Source organism: Heptranchias perlo, chromosome 2, assembly GCF_035084215.1.
Source record: "Heptranchias perlo isolate sHepPer1 chromosome 2, sHepPer1.hap1, whole genome shotgun sequence".
NCBI lineage: Eukaryota > Metazoa > Chordata > Chondrichthyes > Hexanchiformes > Hexanchidae > Heptranchias > Heptranchias perlo.
The window spans coordinates 31,265,463-31,288,002 of record NC_090326.1 but is presented as its reverse complement, the minus strand read 5'-3'; the positions used below and the strand labels follow the sequence as shown (position 1 = coordinate 31,288,002).

Here is a 22,540-nt window from a genome sequence, read left to right as displayed (position 1 = left end):
CTGGTTCCCCCCGCCCTCTGTCTCCCCCACCGCCCCCCCGCCTCTGGTTCCCCCCCCCCTCCCCGCCCTCTGGTTCCCCCCCCCCTCCCCGCCCTCTGGTTCCCCCCCCCCCTCCCCGCCCTCTGGTTCCCCCCCCCCCCCCCTCCCCGCCCCTCTGGTTCCCCCCCCCCTCCCCGCCCTCTGGTTCCCCCCCCCCTCCCCGCCCTCTGGTTCCCCCCCCCCTTCCTGCCCTCATTCCCCCCCACTTCCTGCCCTCATTCCCCCCCCACTCCTGCCCTCCGGTTACCCCCCCTCTGGTTACCCCCTCATTTACCACCGGTTCCCCCCTCATTTCTCTCCCCCCGCCCCTCCGGTTCCCCCCCCGCCCTCCGGTTCCCCCCTCATTTCCCTCCCCCCGGCCCTCCGGTTCCCTCCTCATTTGCCTCCCCACCCGCCCTCCGGTTCCTCCCTCATTTGCCTCCCCCCCCGCCCTCCGGTTCCTCCCTCATTTCCCTCCCCCCCGCTCTCCGGTTCCCCCCTCATTTGCCTCCCCCCCGGCCCTCCGGTTCCCCCCTCATTTGCCTCCCCCCCCCGCTCTCTGGTTCCCCCCCTCATCCTCCCCATTTCCCTCCCCCTTGCCCCCCCGCCGCCTCTGCCGCGCCCCCCCGCCCTCTGGTTCCCCCCCATCCCCTGGTTCCCCCCCGCCCTCTGTCACCCCCCCCCCCTCCCCGCCCTCTGGTTCCCCCCCCCCTCTGGTTCCCCCCCCCTCCTCCCCGCCCTCTGGTTCCCCCCCCCCCTCCCGCCCCTCTGGTTCCCCCCCCCCCTCCCCGCCCTCTGGTTTCCCCCCGCCCTCTGGTTTCCCCCCTCCCCTCCCCGCCCTCTGGTTTCCCCCCTCCCCTCCCCCGCCCTCTGGTTTCCCCCCCCCCCTCCCCTCCCTCTGGTTTCCCCCCCCCTCCCTCCCCGCCCTCTGGTTTCCCCCCCCCCTCCCCTCCCCGCCCTCTGGTTCCCCCCCCCCCTCCCCTCCCCCGCCCTCTGGTTTCCCCCCCCCCTTCCCTCCCCGCCCTCTGGTTTCCCGCCCCCCTTCCCTCCCCGCCCTCTGGTTTCCCCCCCCCCTCCCCTCCCCGCCCTCTGGTTTCCCCCCCCCCCTCCCCTCCCCGCCCTCTGGTTTCCCCCCCCCCTCCCCGCCCTCTGGTTTCCCCCCCCCCTCCCCGCCCTCTGGTTTTCCCCCCCCCCCCTCCCCGCCCTCTGGTTTCCCCCCCCCCCCCCCCCTCCCCGCCCTCTGGTTTCCCCCTCCCCGCCCTCTGGTTTCCCCCCCCCCCCTCCCCTCCCCGCCCTCTGGTTCTCCCCCCCCCCCCCCTCCCCTCCCCCCGCCCTCTGGTTCTCCCCCCCCTCCCCTCCCCGCCCTCTGGTTCTCCCCCCCCCTCCCCTCCCCGCCCTCTGGTTCTCCCCCCCCTCCCTCCCCGCCCTCTGGTTCTCCCCCCCCTCCCCTCCCCGCCCTCTGTTCTCCCCCCCCTCCCCTCCCCGCCCTCTGGTTCTCCCCCCCCTCCCCTCCCCGCCCTCTGGTTCTCCCCCCCCTCCCTCCCCGCCCTCTGGTTCTCCCCCCCCTCCCCCTCCCCGCCCTCTGGTTCTCCCCCCCCCTCCCCTCCCCGCCCACTGGTTCTCCCCCCCCTCCCTCCCCGCCCTCTGGTTCTCCCCCCCCCCTCCCCTCCCCTCCCCGCCCTCTGGTTCTCCCCCCCTCCCCTCCCCTCCCCGCCCTCTGGTTCTCCCCCCCCTCCCCTCCCCGCCCTCTGGTTCTCCCCCCCCCTCCCTCCCCTCCCCGCCCTCTGGTTCTCCCCCCCCTCCCCTCCCCTCCCCGCCCTCTGGTTCTCCCCCCCCCTCCCCTCCCCTCCCCGCCCTCTGGTTCTCCCCCCCCCCTCCCCGCCCTCTGGTTCTCCCCCCCCCCCTCCCCGCCCTCTGGTTCTCCCCCCCCCCTCCCCGCCCTCTGGTTCTCCCCCCCCCTCCCCTCCCCTCCCCGCCCTCTGGTTCTCCCCCCCCCCCTCCCCCCCCCTCCCCGCCCTCTGGTTCTCCCCCCCCCCTCCCGCCCTCTGGTTCTCCCCCCCCCCTCCCCTCCCCGCCCTCTGGTTCTCCCCCCCCCTCCCCTCCCCTCCCCCGCCCTCTGGTTCTCCCCCCCCTCCCCTCCCCTCCCCTCCCCGCCCTCTGGTTCTCCCCCCCCTCCCCTCCCCTCCCCGCCCCCTCTGGTTCTCCCCCCCCCTCCCCTCCCCTCCCCGCCCTCTGGTTCTCCCCCCCCCTCCCTCTGGTTCTCCCCCCCCTCCCCTCCCCTCCCCGCCCTCTGGTTCTCCCCCCCCCTCCCCTCCCCTCCCCGCCCTCTGGTTCTCCCCCCCCCTCCCCTCCCCTCCCCTCTGGTTCTCCCCCCCCCTCCCCTCCCCTCCCCGCCCTCTGGTTCTCCCCCCCCTCCCCTCCCCGCCCTCTGGTTCTCCCCCCCCCCTCCCCTCCCCTCCCCCGCCCTCTGGTTCTCCCCCCCCCTCCCCTCCCCCTCCCGCCCTCTGGTTCTCCCCCCCCCTCCCCTCCCCTCCCCGCCCTCTGGTTCTCCCCCCCCCCTCCCCTCCCCTCCCCGCCCTCTGGTTCTCCCCCCCCCCCTCCCCCTCCCCCTCCCCGCCCTCTGGTTCTCCCCCCCCTCCCCTCCCCTCCCCGCCCTCTGGTTCTCCCCCCCCTCCCTCCCCTCCCCTCCCCTCCCCGCCCTCTGGTTCTCCCCCCCCTCCCCCCCTCCCCGCCCTCTGGTTCTCCCCCCCCCCTCCCCTCCCCTCCCCGCCCTCTGGTTCTCCCCCCCCTCCCCTCCCCTCCCCGCCCTCTGGTTCTCCCCCCCCCCTCCCCTCCCCTCCCCGCCCTCCCCTCCCCTCCCCGCCCTCTGGTTCTCCCCCCCCTCCCCTCCCCTCCCTCCCCGCCCTCTGGTTCTCCCCCCACTCCCCTCCCCTCCCCTCCCCTCCCCGCCCTCTGGTTCTCCCCCCCTCCCCTCCCCGCCCTCTGGTTCTCCCCCCCCCCGCCCTCTGGTTCTCCCCCCCCCTCCCCCTGGTTCTCCCCCCCCCCCTCCCCCTGGTTCTCCCCCCCCCTCCCCCTGGTTCTCCCCCCCCGCCCTCTGGTTCTCCCCCCCCCCTCCCCTCCCCGCCCTCTGGTTCTCCCCCCCCCTCCCCTCCCCGCCCTCTGGTTCTCCCCCCCCTCCCGCCCTCTGGTTCTCCCCCCCCTCCCCTCCCTCTGGTTCTCCCCCCCCCTCCCCTCCCTCTGGTTCTCCCCCCCCCTCCCCTCCCTCTGGTTCTCCCCCCCCCTCCCCGCCCTCTGGTTCTCCCCCCCCTCCCCTCCCCGCCCTCTGGTTCTCCCCCCCCTCCCCTCCCCGCCCTCTGGTTCTCCCCCCCCTCCCCTCCCCGCCCTCTGGTTCTCCCCCCCCTCCCCCGCCTCTGGTTCTCCCCCCCCCTCCCCTCCCCTCCCCGCCCTCTGGTTCTCCCCCCCCTCCCCTCCCCGCCCTCTGGTTCTCCCCCCCCTCCCCTCCCCGCCCTCTGGTTCTCCCCCCCCTCCCCTCCCTCTGGTTCTCCCCCCCCTCCCCTCCCCGCCCTCTGGTTCTCCCCCCCCTCCCCTCCCCGCCCTCTGGTTCTCCCCCCCCTCCCCTCCCCGCCCTCTGGTTCTCCCCCCCTCCCCTCCCCGCCCTCTGGTTCTCCCCCCCCCTCCCCCTCCCCGCCCTCTGGTTCTCCCCCCCCCCCCTCCCCGCCCTCTGGTTCTCCCCCTCCTCTGGTTCTCCCCCCCCCCCCCCTCCCCTGGTTCTCCCCCCCCCCCCCCTCTCTGGTTCTCCTCCCCCCCCCCCCTCTGGTTCTCCCCCCCCCCCCCCCTCTGGTTCTCCCCCCCCCCCCTCCTCTGGTTCTCCCCCCCCCCCTCCCCGCCCTCTGGTTCTCCCCCCCCCCCCTCCCCGCCCTCTGGTTCTCCCCCCCCCCCTCCCCGCCCTCTGGTTCTCCCCCCCCCCCTCCCCGCCCTCTGGTTCTCCCCCCCCCCCTCCCCGCCTCTGGTTCTCCCCCCCCCCCTCCCCGCCCTCTGGTTCTCCCCCCCCCCCCTCCCCGCCCTCTGGTTCTCCCCCCCCCCTCACCGCCCTGCCCTGCTCTCTGGTTCCCCCCTTCCTTCCTGCCCTCGGTGGCCTCCTAGTTCATGTAACTTCTCGCACAACAGCTGCTGGCGCAAAGCCACAAACAAAGATGCTCAACTACACGGGACCCAACCTTTATAAGGTAAATGCAATAACATTTGCAGACGTCAAGTGATCAAACCTCCAAGGAGAGTTGGCAATCCTACTTGGAATGGAGTCTCAAGCAGCATGGTGGAGGTGGAATCATTGAAGCTCGTGGCTTCTCCTGCTCCACCGCTGCAACTTCGGTGGAGGTTTGGCGGAGACATCCTTTATGCGCTTGAAATGAGGTCGTCGGAGCAAGAGAAACCCCAAAGAAATCTCTTCCCCCACCACCCCAAATTAGAATGCAGCGACGTGGAGTGTCGGGTTGCTTTGAATGTGTGAATTCAGGTGGGCTCGATGGCTTTCCTCACCTGTAAAGTATCTCGTGAAACATGTGTGTGTGTATATGGAAAAAAAAACATTGCAAGAATGGCCCGATGTGATTTTTAACTTTACGTTGCTGGTGGCAGTCTAGAATTTCAGTGTCTCCTAACAGTCAAGAAGACTACAGGTTCTGGCTTCCTGTTACAACATGTTCACGTGTTCCCCGAGCACAGATCTGAAAACATGGTCCTGCCTTTTGTACATGGTGGGTGGAGTTGTGGTGTGGAGAGAGGAATCGGAGCAGCCAATGCAACGGCAGACAGGAAAGAGACTGGCTCCAGGGTCAGTGTCAGACCGCGGAGCAAACTCTTGTCCCCGTTATGGAGGGGCCAATGTAAGGAATCTCACAACACCCAGGTCAGGGGGGGGGTGGAGGGAGAGGGAGAGGGTCAGGGGGAGGGAGAGGGTCAGGGGGAGGGAGAGACAAGGAAGAGCCGAGAGCTTGAATGCGCCACGATAAGGGACGCCAATGAATTCGGCCAAGTTGAGCTTCGTGCTGTGCGCCGCTGCGAGCTCGGTCATTTGCCTCGGCATCTACATCAGCAGCCGAGCGAGGAAGCCCGAGCCCCGGGGCTGGAGGTTCGACCGCGCCAAGTGCGGGGACTACCCGGACGAGCTGTGCGCGGCGCTCTTCGAAGGCAAGGCGGCGGCGGCGGTCATCGGAGCCGAGTGCGAGCAGACCCACGGTCCGGAGACCAGAGGAGGAGAGGGAGAGGGAGAGGGAGGAGAGGGAGAGGGAGGAGAGGGGGGAGAGACCGCCGTCAACTGCTCCCGGCTGCTGGCCGCCCACAACTACATCACGGAGACTCTGTCCCGGGAGGAGGCGGACTTCCCCCTCGCTTACATCCTGACGGTGCACAAGGACCTGCCGACCCTCGAGTGGCTCTTCAGGGCCATCTACGCGCCCCAGAACCTCTACTGCATCCACGTGGACAACAGGAGCTCGGCCGGGTTCAGGCGGGGGGTGCAGGGGCTGGCCGGCTGCTTCCCCAACGCCTTCCTGGCCTCCCGGGCGGAGAGGGTGGTCTACGGGGGCTTCTCGCGGCTGCAGGCGGACATCAACTGCATGGAGGAGCTGGCGCCGTCCCCGGTCCGCTGGAGGTACGCCATCAACCTGTGCGGCCAGGACTACCCGCTGAAAACCAACCGGGAGCTGGTGCGGCTGCTCAAGACGCAGTGGAAGGATAAGAACATCACCCCGGGGATCCCGCAGCCCGACCACGTCAAGCAGAGGACCAGCCACGTCCACCGGGAGTACATCTCGCCCACCGAGTCCTACGTGATCAAGACGCCGGCCAGAAAGAGCGAGACGGTGCCCCACGGGCTGAAGCTCTACTTCGGCTCCGCTTACTACGCTCTCACCCGGGGGTTTGTGGACTTTGTGCTGCGGGACAAGCGGGCCAAGGACCTGCTGCAGTGGTCGAGGGACACGTACAGCCCCGACGAGCATTACTGGGTCACTTTAAATCGCATCGCAGGTACGGTGTGTGTGTGTGGTGCATGATTCAGGCAAAAGAGGGTTGCATGCGGGCTGGCTCTCGTCGTTGTGTTGGTGGTGGTGGTGGTGGTGGGGGGTTTGCCAAAAAAAAAAGAGAAATCTCTCGAAATGTAGTCACACGACCCGGCTGGCATGAGGACTGTCAATGAAGTGTTGTTTTTAATCAGAAATCCTATTATTAGAATCACAGAATGTTACAGTGCAGAAACACTGATCTAGTCCAACTTCGCTCCCCAAGCCCCGATAATATTTTTCAAAGCAACTATTTAATTCCCTTTTTGTTAAACAAAAAAATTTATGGCATCTGCTTCAACAAGTTTGTGACGCAGAAATCCAGATTCCACCCGCCCCCTGCATAAAGAATTTATTTCTAATCCCGCCTTCAATTCTTTTTGTGGTTGCCTTTACATTTGTGTCCTGTGAATCATTTTTGCCAAATATAGTACTGGAGGAACAAAAGTTGTAATTTGGTGTTTTGTGGGGTTTTTTTTAGGAGAAAAGGGTAGCAGCTCATGAATTATATAAAAAAGTGCTTAGTGAAACATAGCTTGAACCCGAGGCAGGGATTCAAAGATGAGGAAGATTCCAGTTGTCTTTGAAACTTTGCCCTAGCATCTTCACTAACCAGTTGTATTTGTCAAAATGCACTGGCATTAATCAGTTTCTGTGTAGCCATGAGTTTACATTGAGTTCTGATTAACAGATTGTTTCCCCTGATCCATAATTGAACATGATGTGGAGATGCCGGTGATGGACTGGGGTGGACAATTGTAAGGAGTCGCACAACACCAGGTTATAGTCCAACAGCTTTATTTGAAATCACAAGCTTTCGGAGCTTTGCTCCTTCGTCAGGCGAAGGAGCAAAGCTCCGAAAGCTTGTGATTTCAAATAAAGCTGTTGGACTATAACCTGGTGTTGTGCGACTCCTTATAATTGAACATAATGGTGATTGCACTGAGCGAGCTTCGAACAAAGGACTGATTTCAGCTGCATCTCTAGGATGCACCAGGTAGCAGTCCTTCCCTGCTTGCAGCCAAACACATTTTCTTAGTTCCAGAGATGTTTTGCTGAAGCCCGAGATGGCAGAAATGTAGCGGAAATCATTGGAGCAAACTCCGATATGGTGACAGTGGCTTGATACTTAATGACACAATTGGTCGACAGATACAAAAGTAAAGAGTGCACCCTTCATTCATCAGGTAGATTTTTGCCACATGTTTGCTGCTGACATTGAGCCGAAAGAACAGCAAGTTGCAAATATCTATCACTTTTACCTCTGTGAAATGCCCCAGGGGGCTTCATGTAAAGGGGGCAACACGGAGCAGGAGGTAGTGGAGGAAAGAACGGTTGAAGAGAGGCTTTCAGGAAGTTTTTTTTTTCATGGCATGGCAAGATGGAAGGGTTTTTTTTATTATTCATTCATGGGATGTGGGCGATGCTGGCAAGGCCAGCATTTATTGCCCATCCCTAATTGCCCTTGAGAAGGTAGTGGTGAGGCGCCTTCTTGAACCGCTGCGGTCCGTGTGGTGAAGGTTCTCCCACAGTGCTGTTAGGTAGGGATTTCCAGGATTTTGACCCAGCGATGATGAAGGAACGGTGATATATTTCCAAATCCATGTGGTGATGGTATTCCCATGTGTCTGCTGCCCTTGTTCTTCCAGGCAGTAGCGGTCATGGGTTTGGGAGGTGCAGTCATCCAGGCAAGTGGAGAGTATTCCATCACACTCCTGACTTGTGCCTTGTAAATGTTGGAAAGGCTTTGGGGAGTCAGGAGTTGAGTCACTCGCCACAGAATACCTAGCCTCTGACCTGCTCTTGCAGCCACAGTATTTATGTGGCTGGTCCAGTTAAGTTTCTGGTCAATAGTGACCCCCCCCAAGTTATTGATGGTGGAGGATTTGACGATGGTAATGCCATTGAATGTTAAGGGGAGGGGGTTAGACTCTCGTTGGAGATGGTCATTGCCTGGCACGTGTGTGGTGCGAATGTCACTTGCCACTTATCAGCCCAAGCCTGAATGTTGTCCAGGTCTTGTTGCATGCAGGCACAGACTGCTTCATTATCTGAGGGGTTACGAATGGAACTGAACACTGTGCAATCATCAGCGAACATCCCCTTTTCTGACGTTATGATGGAGGGAAGGTCATTGATGAAGCAACTGAAGTTGGTTGAGCTGAGGTCACTGCCTTGAACTCCTGCAGCGATGACGTGGGGCTGAGATGATTGGCCTCCAACAACCAGTACCATCTTCCTTTGTGCTAGGTTTGACTCCAGTCACTGGTGAGTTTTCCCCCCTGATTCCCATTGACTTCAATTTTACTAGGGCTCCTTGATGCCACACTCGGTCAAATGCTGCCTTGACGTCAAGGGCTGTCACTCTCACCTCACCTCTGCAATTCAGCTCTTTTGTCCATGTTTGGTCCAAGGCAATAATGAGGTCTGGAGCTGAGTGGTCCTGGTGGAACCAAACTGAGCATCAGTGAGCAGGTTATTGGTGAGTAAGTGCCGCTTGATTGAGAGTAGATTGATGGGGCGGTAATTGGCCGGATTGGATTTGTCCTGCTTTTTGTGGACAGGACATACCTGGGCAATTTTCCACTTTGTCGGGTAGATGCCAGTGTTGTAGCTGTTATGGAACAGCTTGGCTAGAGGCGCGGCTAGTTCTGGAGCACAAGTTTTCAGCACTACAGCCGGGATGTTGTCGGGGCCCATAGCCGTTGCTGTATCCAGTGCACTCAACCATTTCTTGATATCACATGGAGTGAATTGAATTGGCTGAAGACGGACCTGTGATGGTGGGGATCTCGGGAGGAGACTGAGATGGATCATCCACTTGGCACTTATGGCTGAAGATGGTTGCAAACGCTTCAGCCTTGTCTTTTGCACTCACGTGCTGGGCTCTGCCATCATTGAAGATGGGGATGTTCATGGAGCCTCCTCCTCCCGTTAGTTGTATAATTTTCCACCACCATTCGTGACTGGATGTGGCAGGACTGCAGAGCTTTGATCTGATCCGTTGGTTGTGGGATCGCTTAGCTCTGTCTATAGCATGTTGCTTCTGCTGTTTAGCATGCATGTACCCCTGTGTTGTAGTTTCACCAGATTGGCACCTCATTTTTAGCTACGCCTGGTGCTGCTCCTGGCATGCTCTTCTACATTCCTCATTGAACCAGGGTTGATCCCCTGGCTTGATGGTAATGGTAGAGTGAGGGATATGCCGGGCTATGAGGTTACAGATTGTGCTGGAATACAATTCTGCTGCTGCTGATGGCTCACAGCGCCTCATGGATGCCCAGTTTTGAGCTGCTAGATCTGTTCTGAATCTATCCCATTTAGCACGGTGGTAGTGCCACACAACACGTTGGATGGTGTCCTCCGTGTGAAGACGGGACTTCATCTCCACAAGGACTGTGCGGTGGTCACTCCTACCAGTACTGTCGTTGACAGATGCATCTGCGACAGGTAGATTGGCGAGGATGAGATCTAGTAGGTTTTCCCTCGTATTGGTTCTCACTGCCTGCCGCAGGCTCAGTCTGGCAGCTATGTCCTTCACGACTTGGCCAGCTCGATCAGTAGAGGTGCTACCGAGCCACTCTTGGTGATGGACACTCAAGTCCCCCACCCAGAGTACATTCTGTGCCCTTGCTACCCTCAGTGCTTCCTCCAAGTGATGTTCAACATGGAGGAGTGCTGATTCATCAGCTGGGGGAGGACGGTAGATGGTAATCAGCAGAAAAACCTTGCCCATGTTTGTCCTGATGCTATGAGATCTCATGGGGTCCGGAGTCAATATTGAGGACTCCCAGTGCCACTCCCTCCTGACTGTATATCACTGTACCACCACCTCTGGTGGGTCTGTCCTGCCGGTGAGATAGGACATACCCAGGGATGGTGATGGAGGAGTCTGGAACATTGGCTGAAAGATATAATTCTGTGAGTATGGCTACCTCAGGCTATTGCTTGACTAGTCTGTGGGACAGCTCTCCCAATTTTGGCACAAGTCCCCAGATGTTAGTGAGGAGGACTTTGCAGGGTCGGCTGGGCTTGATTTGCCTTTGTCGTGTCCGGTGCCTAGTTGTCTGTCTTGTTTTACTTTTATTATGTCTTTTTGTAGCGGGATTGAGTGGCTTGCTAGACCATTTCAGAGGACAGTTAAGAATCAACCACATTGCTGTGGGTCTGGAGTCACATGTAGGCCAGACCGGGTAAGGACGGCAGGTTTCCTCCCCTAAAGGACATTAGTGAACCAGATAGATTTTTATGACAATCTGATGGTTTCATGGTCACCATTACTGATACTAGCTTTTTATTTAATTAACTAAATTTAAATGCCCCAGCTGCCATGGTACGATTTGAACTCATGTCTCTGGATTATTAGTCTCTGCCTCTGGATTACTAGTCCATTAACATAACCACTATGCTACTGTTTAGGAACGCTGTGTAACTAATGGTTGAACAGTGGGAGGAATACAGAGTAGGTCAGAGACAGAAGTGCAAAAATACAAACCAGAACATGGGGTCGGAGAAGATCATAGTGGTAGGATGGGGTGAGGCCATAGTGAGATTTGTAAATGAGGCAAAGCCACATGAGAGAGAGTAAGTGTGTGGAGAAGGGCATGGGGGAAAAACGGAAATGTCTTTTTTTAACATTTTCATATTTCATCAATTGTTGGCATTCTGTGTTTTTAGTTTGGTGTGTTTTAATTTTGGATTTGTTTTGTGAAATTTGATTGAAGGAAGTTGACAGCAGCAGTTTGATTCCTGACCACATGGCCTACCTCACAATTATCAAAAATAGTTATATTAAAAAGTGGTATCACAGTGCTCCTGAATTAAAAGTAATATTCTTTGTTCCATCGAATAGAATGATCCTGCTGTTGTAGTGAAATTACTTCCTGCTCGTAGTGAAAATCTAAACACTAATAATTCATTTTATAGTCCATAAAAAATACTGACTGCACTTCACAGATCAATGAAAATGAAATTATTCACCTTTCGACCTTCAGTTGAAGCAGTAGTTGTCACTGCTCTACTGAGGACACCCCATTTGTGGGCAAATCTAGTTTGCCTCCAGGCCAACTACTGTTTTCCCTGTTCATATTCTTGTCCCCATGTTAGTCAGCCACTGACTGGGGAAGCTGGCCTCTGGACTAATGGGAAGAGGCAGACTGGTCAACAAAATGGGAATGATGAGGACAAGCTCCAGTCACAGAATCATACCCCATCTTGATTTAGTGCTTTCAGGAGAAATTGGGAGAAAATTTGAGATGGAGGGAGGTGGAAACTTCGATGTGGCAAAAGTGAGTTCAATATAATAAGATTCCACTGTAAACTTAGGATATTTTTCAGGGACCCACTATGTTGCAAAAAGATACAGCTTTTGATATGACCATCAGAGCATTCCAAAAACTCCCATCACAAGTAGATTGTGAGCTATCGGGGATTTTATTAGATACTTTGGGGATTATGTTCTGTGTGCAAATACAAAAGTAGCTTATATGTCAGTGTATTCAAGCAAACAATACAGTGACAACACAGTATCAACGTGAATGCCTTATAAGTCAATGATGTCCTCAAGAGTATGCTGATGTATACACAGGCTATTAACCTATCCTTACTAGCGTATCAGTAACATAGACTGCAAGTTTTAGTGTACAATTTATTGTTCACAATTTTTGTTGAATTCTGAGTTTATCAGTTGAAGGATTCGCATGCCGGGGAACGGATCACTCCCTGTCTGGTGCAGCCCGTGGAATTTTTGTCCTGCTCCAAGTGCTGGGAATGGAGCATTCCCACATCTGGTGCCGCCTGTGGGATCTTTGTCCTACTCCAACAATGTGCTTTCTGCTCCATGCTCATGAGGACACTTTTTTTTTCTACTGCACCAGTGTAATTTTTTTTCCATTTCCCATATCAGTCATCCTTGTGGCCTGATTGATTCAGACAGTTGTTTTGTGCTGTGACCATGTTTACTGAAAACTGGGTTGAGTCTTTCTAAACTAATTTCACATACAGTATTCACACTTTAAAGCAACTGTAGGATGGGCTGAATTTGACCTCGGGCTCCAGAGCTGAAAGGATAATTTTCCCAACCCACTACTCCACCCAGTTCTTAACAATATGCAATTTAAGTATTCTCTATCAAATGCAGACTTGCATATTTTTGATACAGTTCAGTTGTTGTCAAATAATGGGACTCTTATCAAATGACTTACTCGGAGAATGTGACCTGGTGTGATCATGGAAATGTGACCTAGTGTGTGTATGTGGAAATTTGTTAGTTATATTGTTCTCCAGTAATTCAAAACAGGCACTTGTCAGCTGTAATGCTGCAACTTTCTCAGATTAGCAGTGTTACTCAGACTATAAAGTGTTGAAACAAGCCACCTGCTGACTTTAAAGGAGCTATATGTGTTGTTTTGGTATCATTAGTGGCAGAAGCACTAGCATTGCAACTTTACCTCCAACAACCGGATAAGTAAAATATCTGTAACTTCAAAAGCAACATTTAAAAAAAAATCCAGAAGTTGAATAGCTCTTCTGTGGACCACTGTTTTGCTGCAGGAATGCGACTGCACTCCTACATATTGTAGCAGTGCATTTCTTCCCTTCTTGCTTGCAGCCTGACTGTATAAAGTGACTCAAAGCTCATGTTGTTGATGCTAAGGGCTGTGGTGTAAGATACATTGGCCCAGAAATTACTGGTGACATGTGCCATTGGAACGGCGGATCTACGGCATTGGGTTTTGTTTTACATTGTAAAAAGTCCCAGGAAATTATGGCGTAAGTCTGTAATGTCATTATTTATGGCGCGCCATAATTTCCTGGATCTTTTGCGCCGCTTCGCCAATACCCTCGCCGAAACCGTGCAAAATTGATTGTCATAGCTCCGTCCCCAAGTTAAGTCAATGGCAATTGGCATAAATCCAGGAAATTTTCAGTTTTCACGCTACAGCCACTTAGACTGAAAAATAATGGAGCATGTGTATTTGAATTCATGAGTTCAAAATAGGTGATTAAAGTAAAATAAAATCTCTGCACTTTCTTGATACCTTTAATTCTTTGCTAAAACCTATCAAACCCATCAAAGTACTTCTAATGCACAATGACAAAGAAGGTTTAGTGTATATTGTGTGTATGGTTAGGGCACTGAAGTGCATGCACCTGCCATTGATGAAAGTGAGAGTGGGGGAGAAATTCCTTTAGGCTGATTTTTGGGCCTGAAATGTGCACCACGTTTGCAACATGCACCAGAAGCCGGAGGTTTGTTCGAAATTGGGCCTCGAGCCTCATCTGAATAATTCCAGTGCGCTGCAGGAGCTTGACGCGTCTCCTTAGGCTGCTCCTCTAGACCAATTTGGGGTCGGTGTGATGCCGGCAACGGGCTTCAGCTAGATTCGGGGAGGCGGACATGTTTGGGGGGGTGGGGGTTCGGGCGCACAGTAGTGCTGTGGAGCCCGAAAGAGTGTGCCTGCTCCTCCAGGCTCCACATTAAGGTAAATTAAAAAGAAAAAACCTTAATGTTGGTGGTCTCCAGTGGTCCCTTTAAGTACCGCTGGTTAGACCGAACCGAGCGCCACTCAGTTTCTGACCAATTTCAGAGAGGGGTCCTTAAATAGGCATTAGGCCCCTCATTAGCATATGCATAAACTTGGCTTGTGTTCCCTTGAGTTTAGATGGTTGAGGGGTGATTTTAATTAAGGTGTTTAAAATGATAAATTTTGCTAGAGTTGGTGCAGAGAAGCTATTTCCTCTGGTGAGGGAACCCAGCACGTGGGGACATAATCTTAAAACTAGAGCTCGTGCATTCAGGCGTGAAATGAGGAAACACTTTTTCAGACAAAGCTTCCTTAGGAACGAAGTGTTGACAGGAAAAAAGGGTTTTTTAAAAAAAAAACAACAAACTTGAAAAACATTCTTATAATTCTTATAGGCCTCTTTAAATAAGGTACTGCGTACAATACAGTCTCTAGCAACCCTGGACTGCCATTTTATTTGGTTTATGAATTAATGTTATCGCAGTGTAAATTATGGGGCATTGCATTGTCTAAATGATGTAATTCGCATATCATTTAAATATTGCAACTGTGAAATTGACCACAAAATTCAGTGGGACACTAAATGGCAGAAATCTGGCATACCTGATCTCTACCTGTATTTCTCATCAGTTTTGTCTGTTTATCGGGTGCAGCTGATCGGAAAATCTACACAACTGTTCTCTGCTGATTCACCATGAGCAATGTCATGGGAAATCCACTAGTATTGTATTAAGAATGATCCGACTGCACACACTTTCTGTCCATTTCATTTCACTTCACTTTACTGGTGTCACACTTACTGTCTCACACTCTGGCATTATATGTTGTTGATTGACTCAAAAGAAAAATAACAAATCAGAGCTGGGGTGTTAGGGCATGTACAAAAGTGCGGAAAGTGGCTAGAAGTTTACCAACAGGGAAGTACTGTGGGCTTACGAAAATAGCCAATCCTGAATGAGTAGTCATAAAAGGAAGGAAATTTCTCAATTTTGTTTTGTCTGTCATTTAAACCCCAGCCTGCTGGTTACAGGCTCAAAATAAGGCTGTAAACACCATAAAAACATTAAAAAGATTATATATTTCACAATAATATGATTAAATTCACCTATCACATTGTCTTTGAGTAGCTTCATTGATATTTTTACTCCTAGATCTCAGCCTCTCTAAAACATCTGGACTTGGGAGTTTAGATTTTTCCCAGAGTTATCATTGTGTTAGCCAAAGGGAATTACTATTTGTACCTGTCCCTACAATTCCCAGGGTGCCGTAGTCTGAAACTGGGCAGAATTTCCTAGCGTGCATCAGTATGATTTGTTTTCAGTGTACAATATGGCAGTGTGTATTTTCCCATGCTGTAACCTGATTTCTGAGTTTCTTTGTTTTTCCCATTGATCTGAAAGTAAAATGGAGAATTATTTTTAAAAGCTTCTTTTAAGAAAGTTTCACAGTGAGAGAGAACCTAACTCCGAGATTGATAGATAAAGGGAGTGATTACAGCAGCTGTGCTTTCTTTTGCTTAAACTGAGAATTCAAAAATAATGATTGTTTATGAAAAATGTGTGCACCTGTTCTAGCTATACCCAAAGTGTATGGTCACCGAGCCACAAAATTTATAAATAACAAAAGGCACTATCAGCTGAAAAGCATTAAAAAAATATATATTTTTAGTTTGTCATACACTAAGCTATTAAATTAAAAATTCTGAGTTATGATCTGTTTGAGATCGGTATTTTCTCCCCCTATTCTCATCACTGTGTCATGGTGTTTTTATCCAACTTGTGCTTATTAAATCCATTATGCCGATATTTGCTGTTTGAGAGAGACACCGAAACACAAAATAACCTGACTTATTTATGCAGCTGCAGTGCATAAGAAAAGCATAATTCATTTTCTAGAAAGCAACAAAGAACACCTTGCTGTATCTAGGGAGATTGTGTCCATACTACTTTCTAAATTCTTTCACTGCAGATGTCCACCACTCCCCACTTCCACACACCACCACTCGCAACGTCTCAGGAGATTGATTGGTAATATCAGTACACTCCATATAACATGCTCCTGATGACACACTTAAAGATGCAGAACGATCTTAAAAAAAAAAATCATTTATTTAATGCTGGGTGCTTCTGACTCGGAGCCAAAACTAACCAAGCACTTTACAATTTGCAAAGTTCCCTGATCGAATAACAATTAAACTCTGACTATACTGAGCTTGTTTTTTTTACTTCTCAATAATTGAGACTTTGTTGCTTTAAAGGGAACAGCTCCACTGTAGCAGAATAATATATTGTGGGTTACACAGTGTAACATTCCTGCTGTTATAAAATAGCAAATCATTTAACATACCAAGAACAATACATGGAAGATTCTCTAGTGTTTAGCGTATCTATCACGCTGCAGACATCACACTTTGTTAGATGGGTGCGGAACTTGGCTATCAATTTCTGCTTGACGATTTTGCGATGTCGTGTGTCTCGAAGGCCACCTTGGAGAACGCTTACCCGAAGATCGGTGGCTGAATGTCCTTGACTGCTGAAGTGTTCCCCGACTGATAGCCAAGTTCCGCACCCATGAGGACGGCCTCAACCGGGATCTTGGGTTCATGTCATGCTACATGTAACCCCACCAGCGAAAAAAGTTATCTGTTTTTAATACAACGGGTCATTCTCTCTCTCTGCCTTTCGGGTGTGTGTGTCTCTCTCTCTGTCTTTGTGTTGTGACCGTTTGTGTATTCGGTAGTCTTGTATGTAATGTTTCCCTGTCTGAACACCATTCAAGTCCTTTGATTGCTTTGATAATGGGCAGTTGGAAAGATTATCTGTAATCACCAGGCATTGTTCTCTGACTGTATATGCTGTACCTTTATGGAATCCTACACTCACCTGATGAAGGAGGAAGCCTCCGAAAGCTTGTGATTTCAAATAAAACTGTTGGACTATAACCTGGTGTTGTAAGACTCCTTACATTTTGTTAGAGACAGAAATAAATCTTTTTTTTAAAAAAAAGAGAAAGAAAGCCAGTTTTTGACCAGGAGCCTGAAGTTTACAAACAGTCACAATTAATTGTTCTCTGATCTCAGCAGTTTGTAAGTTGCTACAATGATCAGATTTTCCTATTTGTATTAGTGATCTTAAAGGCACAACAATCCAAATTAGCAGTTAAACATAACCAGGCTGCAGATTCAAGTGTTGTTTTCTCTCATAACTTTTATTAAAGATACGTCTGCATTACAATTTTTGCGCAAATACCTATTTTTGTATGTGTATATTTTATATGTTTGTCACACAGTACTTAGAGGTCTACACTGATACTTATAAAGGAATGTATTGGCACATTATGGTAGTAAGTATGTTGTGTACATGCAGGGACCTGTGAATTTTTTTGAGGTCAGGAGAATTTAGCAACAGTCACTGGCATTTGGGTGAGTCAGGGCTATTTAGAGCCTTACAAATGTGGTGACTGGCCTAATAGGGTTCAGGCATCCACTAATGTTTAACAAAATATTGATTTATCTTTTTATTTGTTTTTGGGATATGAACAGCACTGGCAAGGAAGTGTTTATTGTTCAACCTTAATTGCCCTTGAGGGCTTTATTAGTCAATCATCTAGTATGGGACTGGAGTCATGTGTCAGACAGACCAGGTAGAGGTGGTAGGTTCCTATTTCTGAAGGACATTAGTGAACCAGTTGGTCTTTTATGACAATCTGGCAGCTTTCATGATAATTTTCTAGTGCTAGCCCACACATTACCAGATTTATTGAATTCAATTTCACAACTTGCCACGGTGGAATTTGAACTCACGACCTTTGGATTGCTAGTCTAGTACCGCAGCCACTAGTCTACCGTACTCTGTAAAGACTGTTAATAAGTTGTACAGGCAGGTGACATCAGTGAGAACCAGTTTTGGGAGAGTAGCAAGCAGTGGAGTTGTACAACAATCCATGCAAAGAAAGAACTTGCATTTATATGGTGCCTTTCATGACCTCAGGACATCCCAAAGCGCTTTACAGTTAATGAAGTACTTTTTTGAAGTGTAGTCCCTGTTGCAATGTAGGAAACGCGGCAGCCAATTTGATAACAGTACAGCTCAGCGGTCATAACGAACGGCAAAACGTCATTGGGTTTGGTGCTTGTGAGCTATAATAAACAACCATGGCGTTATCTTGATTGGAACTTATGCACAAATGTCAAACCTCAGATGCTGAATTATCACTTCCCTTTAACAAGTTGCCAATTAATTGCCAAGTATGTAAGTGGAAAAAGTGGCAGTGCCAAACAAATTGCAGGTATCTGTTGTTAGAGTATGCACCAGAATCAACCTCCAATAGTACAGTGTTGCATATCCTTTGCCTTTAATTGTAGAACAACTTGTTGGAGGTGCAGTGTTGCATTTCCAATCTACCCAAGTGGGGCTAAATAGTATTTATTTGAAAAATATACTAAAGTGGCTTTTCCAGGATAGGAAAAAGTTATTTGCTTTGAGTTCACTAAGTAACACTTTTTTTTAACAGATGCACCGGGAGCAGATCCCAATGCTGAATGGGAAGGCAGCATACGGTCGATTAAATGGCTGGACCAGACTCGAGTAGCCCACAATGGTTGTAAAGGTAAACTCAAATACTCTCCACAGTGTGGCAACACTTTTGCTTATAAGCTCAGCATTGCAGCACCTAGTGCAGATTAAAATATGTCTTAACATAGAAACAGAGCTAAAATGAAGGGTCACTTCTGGTAATTCAGAGTTTTTATTGATCTCTCATTGGAAGGGTGGATGTAGGAGGGGTCTCTTTAAGGGGTTGCAAGGTGTAGATCGCTATGGGACATTGGAAGGAAATTCAGTGGCAAACTCAGCAATTTGATGCTTGAGCCAGACTGGTGTGCAGTACTCCAGGGTGCTGTTGGTGATTGACCAGCCAGGCTGCTTCATTGATGGATACTGAAGGGGTTGACCTGTCACTAGTGGATGGGACTTTCCCACTCAACCTTGCATAATGCTGGAGGCCAGTGCCATGGCAGATGGAGTGGTCTTAGCCAGGCAAAAAGTTGCTCTGTGCTGGTAAGCTGCAGGGTTTTGGCTGGTTATGGTCCTGGGCACATTTGGGAGTCTCTCTGCATTTGACTCTTACCTACCTGTACCTAAGTCCCCTGGCCTTGATTAAGTGGGGTGTGTTCCTACACATGGAGAATATGCTCTGTATCTCTTCATGTGGACTTTTCAGTAGCTTAGTTTGGAGACTGTTAAGCATCGTAATGGGTTTGCACTTGAGCCAGACATACCTGTTGGACTAAATGATGTTTGATTTTGATGGTCTGTTGCATTATATTTAAATATGGTGCTTTTTTTTGCCAAACATTACAATAATGAATAATTACTGTTAATATCATTTATTGACCTACTGACTCACAGTAACCTCATCTGGATCCCTTGATTGTTTCACAACCTTGCAGTGAATGTCACCAGGATTTGAATAAATTAATGATGGGTGTGTGAAATTTTTGTAAACTTTGATTGTACCTCGAGAGAGAATTTTGAGCTGTATAACATTTGGATGAAATGCTGGCGGTTACCATCTGTCACTGGTGTTGAACAGGCAGGTGCTGTGTTGATTTTAAAGTCAGCTGCTCTCCTGGGAGTAGTGTTGTTCTCATTTATTTGCTGGGATCCCTTTGTGCTGAGCACATATTGATAAACTATGTCTTTACTTTTATTATAGTAAATCTGTTCATTGTTTACTTTTTGTACTGGAGTTCAACCAATGTAAATACAATGAGATGCTTAGGCCTGATTCCAGATACTGGTGTCCTTGAGTCAGCTCCCAGCATTTAATACTGCTATGGTCCAGTTCCTTTCTCCCGGCAGCAGAGGTATTGACCCAGTTTTTTGTGAGTCTTAAGATTCTGGATTTAGCTGTGTAACCTCGAGAGGCTGGCTGACTGGCACCAATCTCAGAATCCAACCTAAATAAGCAGCTATACTCTGAGCTGCCTTAACCCGTCATACAATCCCCGCCACTTACATTGTCCATGGACAGGCGCCTATGTCGGACAAATAGCGCTAACTATTTGTCATTACCATAGGAGTCAATTACAAAGGCGCTGCTTGAACTGTATTAAGCGTGCTGGCTATTTCGTGCAGTTCCGCACTTACTGATTTTAAAAAGTTCCACTGATTTCAGGTAAAGTCAGCTTCAATCAGCTGTTCGCACTGTTAACAATTACGGGAGTTGCTACAACCTATTATGGTTTCACCATCCACCACATATTGCGTGCCAATTGCGTTAGCACAAATGCGCCAGATATACGTGCTGCGAACTGTATTATTGCAAATAGAAAGTTTAATTTTTCCAACTTTGCTGTGCGTACTGCAGCATTGGTTATGCACCTACTACCTGATAATGCATTACAGCAAATAAAGGATTTGAGGAGCAAGTCATACTCTTCTCCCCTGGCCCATCTACAAAGCACTAGTAGGGCATTTTTAAAAATTCATTCATGGGATGTCGGCGTCGCTGGCAAGGCCAGCATTTATTGCCCATCCCGAATTGCCTTTGAGAAGGTGGTGGTGAGCCGCCTTCTTGAACTACTGTAGTCCGTGTGGTGAAGGTTCTCCCACAGTGCTGTTAGGTAGGGAGTTTCAGGATTTTGACCCAGCAACAATGAAGGAACGGTGATCTATTTCCAAGTCGGGATGGTGTGTGACTTGGAGGGAAACGTTCAGGTGGTGGTGTTCCCATGTGCCTGCTGCCCTTGTCCTTCTAGGTGGTAGAGGTCGTGGGTTTGGGAGGTACTGTCGAAGAAGCCTTGGCGAGTTGCTGCAATGCATCCTGTGGATGGTACACACTGCAGCCACTGTGCACTGGTGGTGAAGGGAGTGAATGTTTAGGGTGGTGGATGGGGTGCCAATCAAGCGGGCTGCTTTGTCCTGGATGGTGTCGAGCTTCTTGAGTATTGTTAGAGCTGCACTCATCCAGGCAAGTGGAGAGTATTCCATCACACTCCTGACTTGTGCCTTGTAGATGGAGAGGCTTTGGGGAGTCAGGAGGTGAGTCACTCGCCGCAGAATACCCAGCCTCTGACCTGCTCTTGTAGCCACAGTATTTATGTGGCTGGTCCAGTTAAGTTTCTCGTCAATGGTGACCCCCAGGATGTTGATGGTGGGGGATTCGGCGATGGTAATACCGTTGAATGTCAAGGGGAGGTGGTTAGAGTCTCTCTTGTTGGAGATGATCATTGCCTGGCACTTGTCTGGCGTGAATGTTACTTGCCACTTATCAGCCCAAGCCTGGATGTTGTCCAAGTCTTGCTGCATGTGGGCACGGACTGCTTCATTTTTTGAGGGGTTGCGAATGGAATTGAACACTGTGCAATCATCAGCGAACATCCCCATTTCTGACCACCTGATGGAGAGAAGGTCATTGATGAAGCAGCTGAAGATGGTTGGGCCTAGGACACTGCCCTGAGGAACTCCTGCAGCAATGTCCTGAGGCTGAGATGATTGGCCTCCAACAACCATCACCATCTTCCTTTGCGCTAGGTATGACACCAGCCACTGGAGACGACAGCATACTAAAGAGCATTCTGAAACACCAGGACCCTGATAATAACGGGGAGGCCAAAATCAGCTGAAGAACTCGGCCAGACTGGGGAAGTGGAGGCCCTGCCGATCTTAACGGCAGGGCCTCATTAGCTTATTTTAGGTCCGCCTCCTGCCCGGCAAATGGACAGCCTGGCTGGCGAGCAGGAGGGAACACTAATGGCAGCAGGCTGGACACCCTCAAGGAAAATCCCTGGCGTTCGGGGCGGGGTGGGGGGGGGGGGGGGGAGAGGTGCGGGTCGTTGTCTGGGGGGAGGCTGGAGATCGGTGGGGGGAGGCTGGAGATCGGAGGGGGGGGTTGTGGTGGTCTGGGGGAAGGCTGGAGATCGGTGGGGGTGGTGGTGGTCTGGGGGGTGGTGGTGGTGGTCTGGGGGAGGCTGGAGATCGGGGGGGGTGGTTGGTGGTGGTCTGGGGGGAGGCTGGAGATCGGGGGGGGTGGTTGGTGGTGGTGGTCTGGGGGGAGGCTGGAGATCGGGGGGGGTGGTTGGTGGTGGTGGTCTGGGGGGAGGCTGGAGATCGGGGTGGGTTGTTGGTGGTGGTGGTGGTCTGGGGGGGGAGGCTGGAGATCGGGGGGGGTGTCGGTGGTGGTGGTGGTCTGGGGGGAGGCTGGAGATCGGGGGGGGGGGGGGGTCGGTGGTGGTCTGGGGGGAGGCTGGAGATCGGGGGGGGGTGGTTGGTGGTGGTGGTCTGGGGGGAGGCTGGAGATCGGGGTGGGTTGTTGGTGGTGGTGGTGGTCTGGGGGGGGAGGCTGGAGATCGGGGGGGGGTGTCGGTGGTGGTGGTGGTCTGGGGGGAGGCTGGAGATCGAGGGGGGCGTCGGTGGTGGTGGTCTGGGGGGAGGCTGGAGATCGGGGGGGTGGGGGTTGGTGGTGGTGGTCTGGGGGGAGGCTGGAGATCGGGGTGGAGGGGTTGGTGGTGGTGGTCTGGGGGGAGGCTGGAGATCGGGGGGGGGCGGGGGTTGGTGGTGGTGGTCTGGGGGGAGGCTGGAGATCGGGGGGGGGCGGGGGTTGGTGGTGGTGGTCTGGGGGGAGGCTGGAGATTGGGGGTGGGGGTTGGTGGTGGTCTGGGGGGAGGCTGGAGATCGGGGGTGGGGGTTGGTGGTGGTCTGGGGGGAGGCTGGAGATCGGGGGTGGGGGTTGGTGGTGGTCTGGGGGAGGCTGGAGATCGGGGGTGGGGGTTGGTGGTGGTCTGGGGGGAGGCTGGAGATCGGGGGTGGGGGTTGGTGGTGGTCTGGGGGGAGGCTGGAGATCGGGGGTGGGGGTTGGTGGTGGTCTGGGGGGAGGCTGGAGATCGGGGGTGGGGGTTGGTGGTGGTCTGGGGGAAGGCTGGAGATCGGGGTG

At 52.3% G+C, this 22,540-nt stretch overlaps 1 protein-coding gene across 2 annotated transcripts in view; it reads left to right on the top strand.

Moving 5' to 3' along the window:
• Positions 1–4,966: 4,966 nt before the first annotated feature.
• Positions 4,967–22,540, top strand: part of LOC137336588 (N-acetyllactosaminide beta-1,6-N-acetylglucosaminyl-transferase-like) — a 48,188-nt gene continuing 30,614 nt past the window's right edge. For both annotated transcript variants that reach the window (XR_010966594.1, XM_068001672.1), the window contains exons 1-2: positions 4,967–6,048; positions 18,119–18,214. Coding sequence is in view for 1 of the 2 variants with exons in the window: in XM_068001672.1 (XP_067857773.1) it covers positions 5,040–6,048; positions 18,119–18,214 (1,105 nt within the window). In the remaining variant the exon portion in view is untranslated. The remainder of the gene's footprint in view (positions 6,049–18,118; positions 18,215–22,540) is intronic.